Source organism: Scyliorhinus torazame, chromosome 5, assembly GCF_047496885.1.
Source record: "Scyliorhinus torazame isolate Kashiwa2021f chromosome 5, sScyTor2.1, whole genome shotgun sequence".
In the NCBI taxonomy this organism is placed as follows: Eukaryota; Metazoa; Chordata; class Chondrichthyes; order Carcharhiniformes; family Scyliorhinidae; genus Scyliorhinus; species Scyliorhinus torazame.
Genome location: NC_092711.1, coordinates 274,531,272 through 274,542,705, shown reverse-complemented (window position 1 = coordinate 274,542,705; position 11,434 = coordinate 274,531,272). Strand labels below are relative to the sequence as shown.

The 11,434-nt window shown below is 47.0% G+C and overlaps 1 protein-coding gene across 7 annotated transcripts in view; it reads left to right on the top strand.

Moving 5' to 3' along the window:
- Positions 1-1,000: 1,000 nt before the first annotated feature.
- Positions 1,001-11,434, top strand: part of LOC140421148 (uncharacterized protein C8orf48-like) — an 87,483-nt gene continuing 77,049 nt past the window's right edge. Inside the window, exons 1-2 of one of the 7 annotated variants that reach the window (XM_072505591.1) lie at positions 1,001-1,108; positions 2,962-3,258. In XM_072505591.1, the coding sequence (XP_072361692.1) occupies positions 3,018-3,258 (241 nt within the window). In that variant the 5' untranslated portion in view covers positions 1,001-1,108; positions 2,962-3,017. The other 6 variants (XM_072505594.1, XM_072505593.1, XM_072505588.1 and 3 more) reach the window with 6 other exon arrangements.

Below are 11,434 nucleotides of genomic sequence, written 5' to 3'. Positions count from 1 at the left end.
GACGTCATGGCGTTCGTTACGCCATCGCACATGCGCAGTTCAGTCCTGCGTAGAGCGCGCCTGCGCGTCGCGTCCCTCTGCGCCGATGTCTCTTTTGGCGCGTACAAGCGCGGGAGGCCGCGGAAAGCGCGCGAAATGGCCGCTCTCGTCCGGGGTGACCCCACTCCTGGTTCCATGTCGTGTTGGGTGCTCTGCTACATAGACGAACCAACACGGTTGCGGATGGTACAACTCAGTTTTATTACTAACAATAACAACATCTGTAAACTGGTTACTGTGGTTCGTTCATTACCCTCTAACCTGTGGACCCAGCCCTAACACTATCTTGGAGAAGCACTCAGCACATGGTGAATGTCTGAGTGGCTTGTTGTGAGCTCTGTGCCCTGAGCTGTCTCCTGCTGGAATGAGCAGGAAGTATCGTGTTCCCCTTTTTGTAGTGTGTATGCTCTTGCCTGTGATTGGCTGTGATGTTGTGTGTGTATTGATTGGTCCGTTGATCTGTCCATCAGTGTGTATGTGTGTTTGCACCATGATGTTTATCTGAATATCATGACAGCATGGTTCTGTCGGTTAATTGCATGTGGTTCAGGTTTCTTCTTTAAACAGGAGAGGCCCCTAACAGGATCGTAACAATTGGAACTTTTGCTTTTCATCCAACAATTCTCCAGGATCTTCATGTTACTTGAATGACTGACTAGTGTACCAGACTCATGTGGGGTCAGTGAAAGAAATAATAATGTGGATTTATAATGTGCCTTATTAAAAACATCACCTGAATATCACCAAGTGATTTCTAACCAACATTATTATTTCGGCGAACAAGGCAGCTATTTATTGCCCAACAAAGTCCGACAATAGCAAATGAGCCAAACTATTATAAAATAAGTTCCAATGAAATAAGTATAAATAAAATTATTGGTGCATATAGAATAACTGACAATTAGAATATTGGAGGCACATTTAACCAGAGTGGGAGGGATTAATTGACACAATGGAGAATCACGTGGGAGTCTTAAAATGTTCTCATGTCTAGATACCGTCAGGGAATAAAAATGTCTATTCAAGCAAGAGGACAGCTGTAAATTTAAATCAGAAGTCTGTGTTAACAGTAAGTAATTATGCATGGCATTTATTTCCAGCAGATCTTTATTTAGGTTACTTATAAAACCAAATGCCTTGGCTGAGACTCTGGGGAAATTCCTCCCCTCGGAACACATTTGGAATGGAACATTCCAGTTCCTTTAAGAACTGTGCAGCAGTGTGAGGTTGGGGAAGGGGCTCGCAGGAACTCAGTTATTTATTATTTAACTTTGTGTTCTCAGGGACTTGAGTGAACTGTAGAAATAGAGTACAGTACATAATCTCCTGTTGAAACTATGAAGGAAACCACTAAATGTCTCTCACCCAAGGGTCACAGTTCACTAAGCTGAAAGGTGAGGAGAGATAACGTGCCTGTTGCCAAGGCGACACTTTCAGTCTACAGAGGCTTGCGAAAGAAAAATGGAGGCAGGAATGATTTCACTGGTTCTCGATGAGAGATAGCACTCAGTTCATGGAGCTAACAAACTGCTGTATTTTCAACCTCATTCTTCAGGCCTAGAATGTCACGTTTCATTGACTTTGCTGAACTGTATATTAAACAGCTAATTGTTCTCTGTTCTCTTGTGACACATGGGCTAATTCTGAAGTCTCATACGCTGGCAGGAAGTAAGAGTCTGTGAATCAGTGCTACAATTTTTCCGCCCTCTTAACCTGATCCTTGTATCTGTGGCAACCTTCTGGCAGCGTTGAATTATTGAATTACCTCAACTGTTTTCTAGTTTGTTTTCAAAAAATGTAATTTCCCCCATTCCAACTTTCTGTCGTTTGACCATGGCGAGGGGATGGCTGAAGGGTGTATGGGTGTGGGTGGGTGGGGTGGGTGGGGTGGGTGGGGGGGGGGGGGGGTGCGGTGGAGGGGGGATGTTGCTGGGGGTGGTGGTGGTGGGTTGGCAGGAGGTGGTTTTTCACAGCTGCGCCTGATCCTAGCTCTCTCATACACTTCCAGCCAGGGAATCTGACTGATCAAGGCCGATACTCTGGGCACTTCTTTTATTGCTAATTTAGGTTGACACATATTATCCTAACTATATCAGCTAATGCAGCAAAATGCGAATAGTTTGTTGTATGGCACAGAGTCCCTTCTGAATTCAGTCCCTCAATTTTATCCCTCTTCTTTAGGTGCTGGACGTAAGTTCCACGGGGGCAGCACAGTAGCACAGTGGTTAGCACTGTCACTTCACAGCTCCAGGGTCCCAGCTTCGATTCCCGGCTTGGGTCACTGTCTGTGCGGAGTCTGCACCTTCTCCCCGTGTCTGCGTGGGTTTCCTCCGGGTGCTCCGGTTTCCTCCCACAGTCCAAAGATGTGTAGGTTAGGTAGATTAGACATGCTAAATTAACGTTGGTGTCCAAAAAAGGTTGGGTGGGGTTCCTGGGTTACGGGGATAGGGTGGAAGTGTGGGCTTAAGTCGGATGCTCTTTCCGAGAGGCGGTGCAGACCCGATGGGTCGAATGGCCTTCTTCTGCACTGTAAATTCTATGATTTATCTATGATTCTATGAACTTTTAGTTACCTTGTCTAAATGATTATTCTTCATGGAAAAGTTTAGATAACGAGGGCAGGTAGGTTATTTTACCATGGGGTAAGTCACAGCTGAACCTTATCCTGGCCTTATTCGACATTGATACAAATGTACTTTCCAGCAGGAGCCCCTTGGCAAGGTGAACTCATGCTGAGTTTCCCCCTTTCCCTAATAGCCCAGAGAACCGAGGAAAACCTTCTGCCATCCCACCTGAGATTATCTAACTCTGGACATGCCAGGAATTGAATCTGTCTTCAATCATACACATCAGTGCTTAGAGTGGACTTAAAACATTAGGGAGGCTGTCACCTACAAATCATCTTTATTTGTTTTATTTTAGGTGCCCTCCTGTTACTCATGCGAAACGAAACATAAACTATTGAAGGGCAGGTTCTGATGAAGCACCCTGACGTTGGCTCCTGTGAATCGTACCACAGCTGCAGTAGCAGTATAGTGAAGTATAGCGATGAATCCTTTGCAACCTACACTGATGAAAATGAGGAGAATGTTCAATCCTACAGTCAATCATTTGAATCTAATCATCCTTTCAATGAGGATTTTGAAACAAATAGAGAATCAGTAGCCACTACAATCAAATCTGAGGTGGAATCTCTGTCACCTCCAAATGGTAAGCAAGGTGAGGGGGAATAATCAATTGTTTGTTCAGATGCATTCTTTGAAAGCTTGACTATGCTATCATTGATTTCTTTTACGTCCAATTTTCTCGCCCTTTCTTGACCAGTGACTCCTGCAAAATATCCTACATAAAAATTGGGTAAACATGGGAACATCAGAACAGGAGTATAACATTTAGCCCTGTGAACCTATTCTGTCATTATGTGAGATCATGGGCGGGATTCTCCAGTCTCCGACATCGAAATCGCTTCGGTGATCGGGCGGAGAATCCACTTGGCGCCAAATTCGGGGACCAAGCTGCTTTTGCGATACATCGCCGCCTCCAAAACGACATACTCTAGGAGTACGCCGCACGCCGTATGGACGGCCTCAGGGCGTTACCTGAGGCCCTTCCCCCCGATGGGCCGAGTTCCCGACGGCGTGGGTCACTCATGCTATTTTTTTTCGCCCAAGTCGGGGGTGGGGTGGGAGCCGATTCGCGGGCAGGGGGAGCATTGGGAGGGGCTGGGGGCACTGGTGGGAGGTGGTCCGGGGGTGGCGAGCCTGGCCAAAGGGGGTCACTATTTGGCAGGCTCAGTCCATGCGCGGCCACTGCCGTGCGCATGCCCGGCTACGGCCGGCAATTCTCTGGCCGTATCCGCAGCTAGAGCCGGGTGCTTTACGCTGCGTGCCTGCTAGTCCCCCACTAGACGGGGGATAGGTGGCCATTTGCACTGTTTTTTCGGTCGTAAAATGTCACCGTTCCCACACCGGTGTCAGCACTTAGTCTCAGAATCGGAGAATCCAGCCCCATGTTTAATCAGCAAGCTAAATCATTTTCCTGCCTTTGTCTCAGATACCGTAATACCTATGCTGAACAAAAATCTATCAGGCTCAATTTTAAATTTAACAATTGATCAAACATCAATTGCCATTTGTGGAAGAGAGTTCCAAACCTCTACCAACTTTAGTGTGAAAAGGTATTTCCTAATATCATGTCTAAAAGAACAAAGAACAAAGAAAAGTGCAGCACAGGAAAAGGCCCTTCGGCCCTCCAAGCCTCTGCCGATCATGATGCCCAAACTAAAAACAAAACCTTCGGTCCTTATTCGGTCCGTATCCCTTTATTTCCTCCCTTTTCATGTATCGATTCCAGATGCCTCTTAAATGTTGCTAATGTGCCTTCTTCCACCACGTCCTCTGGCAGCACGTTCCAGGCACCCATCATTCTCTGCATGAAAAACTTACCCCGCACAACTCCCTTAACCTTTCCCCTCTCACCTTAAACCTTATAATTGACACTTGGAAAAAGCCTCTGACTATCCACCCTATCTCTGCCGCTCATCATTTTGTAGACCTCTATCAGGTCTCCCCTCAGCCTCCGTCTTCGGAGATGTCTCCGTGAAAACAATCCTAGTTTATTCAACCTCTCCTCATAGCCAACACTCGGGTGAATCTTCTTTGCACTCTCTCCAAAGCTTCCACGTCCTTCTGATAATGTGGTGACCAGAACTGCACTCAATACTCCAAATACGGCCTAACCAAGGTTTTATGTAGCTGCAATATGATTTCCCAACTCTTGTACTCAATGCCTCGGCTGGTGAAGGCAGGCATGCCATATGCCTTCTTAATCACCTTGGCCACCTGTGTTGCTGCTTTTAGGGAACTGTGGACCTGCACGCCCAGATCCCTCTTTATGTTAATGTTCTTAAGGGTTCTGCCGTTTACAGTATAATTCATACCTAGATTTGGTCCTCCAAAATGCATCACCTCTCATTTGTCCGGATTAAACTCCTTCTGCCATTTCTGTGCCCAAGTCTCCAATCTATCTATATCCTGTTGTATCCTCTGACAATTCTCGGCACTATCAGCAACTCCGCCAATCTTCGTGTCGTCCATAAACTTACTAATCAGACCACCACATTTTCCTCCAGATCAGTTATATATACTACGAACAACAGAGGTCCCAGTACTGATCCCTGCGAAACACCACTAGCTACAGATCTCCATTCTGAAAAATACCCTTCCACCGCGACTCTCTGTCTTCTATAACCAAGCCAGTTCTGTATCCATCTAGCCAGTCCACCCCGAATCCCATGTGATTTTAGTTTTTGTGCCAGTCTGCCATGTAGGACCTTGTCAAACCCCTTACTAAAATCCATATAAACTACATCCTCACCCTTCCCTCATCAATTTTCTTTGTCACATCTTTAAAAAACTCAATCAAGTTGGTGAGACATGACCTTCCCCGTATAAAACCATGCTGCCTGTCACTAACAGGTCCATTTTCCTCCAAATGAGCATATATCCTGTCCCTCAGTATTTTTTCCAAAAGGTTCCCCACAACTGATGTCAGGCTCACCGGCCTATAATTTGCTGGGTTATCCCTGCTTTCTTTCTTAAACAAGGGAATAACATTGGCTGTTCTCCAGTCCTCTGGAACCTCGCCTGTGGCCAAAAAAGATGTGAAGATGTCTGTTAAGGCCTCAGCTATTTCTCCCCTTGTATCCCGCAGTAACCTGGGCTAGATCCCATCCCACCCGGGGGACTTGTCGATCTTAATGCAATTTAGGATACTCAGCACTTCCTCCTTTGATATATCGACGTTCTCAAGAACGTTCACACACCTATCCCTGACGTCAACATCCGTCATGTCCTTCTCCCTTGGTGAATACCAATACAAAGTACTCATTAAGGATTTCACCCATTTCCTGTATTTGAGTGAGCCTACTCTTTCTCTTGCTACCCTCTTGCTCCTTATATATACATAAAAAGCCTTGGGATTCTCCTTGACCATGTTTGCTAAAGACATTTCATGGCCCCTTTTAACCCTCATAATTCCACGTTTAAGGCTTGGCTCTAATCTTTGTTCCAAGAGACCCCAACCAGTGGAATTAGTTTCTTCCAATGCCCCAATCTGTTCCTCTTAATATCATGAGAACTATGATTAAATCGCCACTTAACCGTCTAAATTCCAGGGAATACAACCCTAGTTTGTTTACTCCTGTAAGTTAACCCCTGGAGTCGGGTAGTATTCTGGAAAATCAATGCTGCACTCTGATCAAGGCCCAATATTTCCTTCATAAGGTGCGCTGCCAGAACTGCTCACCCTCCTTCAGGTGTTGTCAAACCATAGAATCATACAGTAGTTGCAGCACAGAAGGAGGTCATTTGGTATATCACACTGGCTTTCTGCAAGTTATTCAATCAATCCCACTTTGTTGCCCTTTCCCCTTAATCTGTTTTGTTCAGATGCTTATTCAATTCCCTTTTGAAAGCCACAGTTGATTCTGTCTCCACCATAATATCGGACAGTGCATTCCTGATCCTAACCACTCACTGTGTTGGTTCTTCTGCAACTCGACCCTTCCACCAATTGGAACAGTTTCTCTTTATCTACTCTCTCGAAATTCCTCAAGATTTTGGAACAGTTCTTTCAAAAACATATGTTTTAATTAAAGCATTTGTATATGCATTAAACACAACCAAGACCAGAACAAACAGGAAACCTCAAAACAAATAAATAACACCCTTCCAACCCACCCTCCCTGCCGTTCCCCTCCACCCATCCTGCCACCCCCATTTTAACCCCTTTATCCCCCTCCCACCTCCCTACCCCACGCACCGTCCACACCTATCCTCCACCCCCTCAATGAAACCTGTTCATCCTTATTGATTGATTGATTTATTGTCACATGTACCGAGGTAGAGTGAAATGTATTTTTCTACGGACAAGGAAATGTACAAAGTATGTACATAATAGAGAAAAAGAATACTCGAGACAGTTCATTGACAAATAGTACATCGACAAATAGTCATTGGTTACAGTGCAGAACAAGGGGCCAAACAAAGCAAATACATGAGCAAGAGCAGCATAGGGCGTCGTGAATAGTGTTCTTACAGGGAACAGATCAGTCCAAGGGAGAGTCATTCAGGAGTCCAGTAACTGGGAAAGAAGCTGTTCCTATGCCTGATGTGCAGGTCTTCAGAACTTCTGTATCTTCTGCCCGATAGAAAGGTCTGGAAGAAGGCAATGCCTGGGTGGGAGGGGTCTCTGATAATGCTGTCTGCCTTCCTGAGGCAGCGGGAGTAGACAGAATCAATGTGAGGGTGGCAAGCTTGTGTGATGCATTGGGCTGAGTTCACCACACTCTGCAGTTTGTGCCGAGAAGTTGCCATACCAAGCTGTGATGCAGCTGGATAGGATGCTCTCTATGGCACATGTAGAAGTTTGTGAGAGTTGATGCAGACATGCCAAATTTCTTTAGCTTCCGTAGGAAGTTGAGACGTTGTTGGGCTTGCTTGACTGTTGCATCAACACCGTCATATGTTCCCCGTGCACTACCTTGAATTGAATAAGGCTAGGCCGAGCACAGGAGGAAGATGTGTTCACCCTTCTCAAAGCCTCCCACAATCCAGCCCCCATTCCACCCTCGCCAACTCCTCCCACTTCCGTTTAACTTCTCCTATCGGGGCTCCCTCTCAGACCACTAACTCCTTGTAAATCTCGGATGGTTTACCCTCATCTACTCCTGCTTTCGATATCACCTGGTCCTGTAGCCCCGGGGTGACAGGTCGGGAAAGGACAGCACCTGCTTCCTCACATAATCCCACACCTGTAAGTACCGGAACGCATCCTCACTGGGCAATTTATACTCTTCGTCCAATTCCTCTAAACTTGAAAAGCTGCCCCCCCAAAAGGTTTTCCAAACCGCTCTATCCCTGCCCACTGCCACCCTCGAAACCCAGCGTCCGAGCTCCCCCAGTGCAAATCTATGATTTCCGCAGATTGGTGCTCACACCTGTAGCCATGTAAAATGGCTGACTCCCGATTAGAATGGCCAAACCCCGATTTAAAATGGCGAACGGAAGAGGCTGATGGGAAAATCAGCCAACAGGACTCAAACAGACAGCTGCAGGTAAAACAGTGTATTCGCCTCTGGAGAAGCCAGACCAAACCGATACCTGTAGCCATCAACACAACAACACCCCAGCCATCTGCATATTAATCAGCCATCCCCGGGACCAATTGCTACAAATTAGCAACTCAAAGCCGACCCAGACCTTTCGGCGCCAGCAGGAGCTGACACAAAGAAAAGTAAACGACCACCCCTCGATCAAGGAATCTCTCCAGTATTGGAGAATATCGAAACAAGTGATTGGGACCAAGTCCAATCACTTGGAACCAGGTACAAGGTCCGCCCCGAGAGGCGGGAAGCCCCTGGGGACTATAAGAATAGGGGCCAAGTTCAACTCGACCCTTCTTCTCCGCTCCGCACCCTTCGAGACCCTTGCTGCAAGAAGACTATAAGTTTTACTCCAACGATCGCTTTCAGATAGACACTCCTGACTATCGACCTATACCAGCTTTTGAATCCCGCAGGCTCAGAACCAATTCGAAAGGCCATTCGTTTCCCTGACCTGGTGGGCCATTTCCAAAGTTAAGTATTGACCTGTTAGTGGTAGGTAGTAGTTTAGAAGTAGAATTATTGTGTAAGTATTAATTGCTGTATATAATAAATGAGCGTTGATTTAACTCTTACTAAGCGGTGTGTTGCATTATTAATCATTACTTGGACTTGAACCACGTGGCGGTATCAGAAAGATACCTGGCGACTCATGAGCAAAGGTGACAGAATTAGAGCAAATAAACTAAGGCTAAAACAAGCAACATTTTGGCGACTCTGGTGGGACCGGATCTAGAAGTAGAAAACCACTCCGGGAGAACCCAAGAAATTTTGAATTAGAATCCAATTGGAAACAGAAAACCACAAGTGTTCAAGCGGTTCTGATTAATAGTCATAATTCGGAAGCATGTGTATGCACGCGTAACTAACAGGGCTATAAGGTAAAACTGATAGATTTTTGTTGCGTCAAAACTGTCGGAAGTCTGTATTTTCGGAAATTAGTGCAAGCCGTACCCACATCTACGACACCGCATTAGCCCCCTGTTCCAAATTTAAACGAAGCAAGCGGATAGGAAAGATGACCATGCAGGCAATGCAGCGCCTCATGAACCCTGGGGAATTTGCGGTCGCAGCAACCAGCAGCAGTAGAGTGGGACAGTGTCCCATTTGGGAAGAGGAAATCCGGAAATATCTCAAGGGCAAAGGATGGCCCATGTGGAATGATTTCTGCGATAGTAACGAATCAGGTCCCAGAAGTATAGGGCATACTTGGTGGGAGAACATGAGTGAGATACATAAAAAGAGCTTAGCGAAAGCTCGCAAGCCGATGGCAATCGTGTCCTGTTTGGCACAATTGCGAGGCACAGAGGAGGTCGTCAAGACGCCCCACAAAGAAGCAGAGGGCATTACATCGGATGAGTAAAGTCGATGTAAGCGAAGTCGAGAAAGAGAATTTAGAGTTAAGGAGGAAATTGGCAGCAAAGGATGAAGAGGTGGCTGACGCCAAACGGGGTCACCAGTCTTGTCTGGCGCATTTAAGCAGTTTCCAATCACAGTATGAAACGGCCTATCAGGACACTCAACGTGCAGTCTTGGTAAGGAAAGAGACAGAAAAGCAGGTGGAGACGCTACAGAAACAATGTAGTGATCTCAAGGCAGCCTTGAGAGCACTCCACGCTGCCACCACAGAACAAAGACAGAGCAGCATAGATCATGCAAAGTGCAGGAAGCAGATTGCAGACCTGCAGTCACTGCTTTCTGTTCAGAAAGGATTTCAGGAAACCTTTGGGGAAAAGTTAGACCAGGAAGACGGCCCTGATTGGGAAGAGTTACAAGAAACAGTGCAGAGATATGTTCAGGGAACATGTGCGCAGGGAAAGCCCCAAAGGAGAAAAGCACCCCAACCCCCCACACAGCAGGTAGTTCAGGCTCCAATGAACCCTGTAACCACCCACTGCACAGCCACACCGGACGAGGCGGAATATTTATATTCCACCCCCTTAACAGTGACCCAATTACGGGACGCGTGTGCAAAGATCACACCATTCCTCCCCGCCGCAGACCCCCACCATTTCTTTGCCACAGTTAGACATCAGACGAACATGTACGGCCTGGATGAGAGAGAGCATGTAAAGCTCATGGTTTTAAGTTTAAATCCATCGGTAGCAGCCGCCCTTCCCGACCCACAGAATGTAGGAGGAGGCACCCTTGCAAAAATGCATACCGTGATCCTGGATGCGATCGGGTATAACCGGGGTGACCCTGTAGATGGCCTCAACAAATGTAGGCAGAAGAAATCTGAGCACCCCACAGCGTTCGCAGGACACCTGTGGATTCACTTCGCAGCAGTCTTTGGAGACATAGAACGTGCCCATTTGTCCCCAGACAATATGGCCAAATGGACCCGCACCCTTATCTCCCATGCCACAGATGCAGGACAGAATGCCTGTACTAGTTATGATCCCTCAGATGAGGCCCATAATGAGAAGTGGGTAGTTAAAAGACTGTCCCGCGTTTGGGAGCAATCTGTTCAGAGCAAACCCACAGCTAAAAACACCGAAGAAAAGCAGGCCGCCGCAGACACGCAGGCAGTAAAAGCAACACATCACAACCCTGCCTGGGTAAATGAGGGAAAGAACAGCCCCCCACCCAAGTCACAAGAATGTTACAACTGTGGACAGTTGGGACATTTCGCGAAAGAGTGCAATGCCCCTAAAAAGCCGCAGAGAGCCCAACAGACAGGCGCTCTGATTAAGAAAAAGACAGAGCCCATCCATAGCGTTAGCGCCCGTTCGGATCAGGCGGACTTGACCGGAACGGACTGACGGTGTACGGGCTCCCCCAGTTGGGTCTGCGACACCCTTTGGGATAGGTCAGGACGACCTGTAGTTGCAGCGAAAATTCGGGGACAGCCTATCGAATTTCTTTGGGACACAGGAGGGTCCCGTACCACCATAAATTCCACCACCCTATTTCAAAAAGACACGCGGCCCACTACAGCCACCATCACCCTCAGCGGCTTTACAGGCCACTCACAGCAGGGACACATCACAGCCCCTGTACCCATTCAAATCGGAACCATCACCACCAAACACCCCGTAGTTTTAGTAGACCTGCCCCACACAGCAGAACACATTCTGGGAATTGACTTCATGAATTCCCACCACCTATCATTCGATCCAGTCAACCAGTGTGTCTGGAAGATGGCGAAATCCGCTAGAGCCCCCGCAATGCTCAACATAGGGGAATACATGAACAAAATTAGCACCGTAGGCGAATTTTGGTTCAACC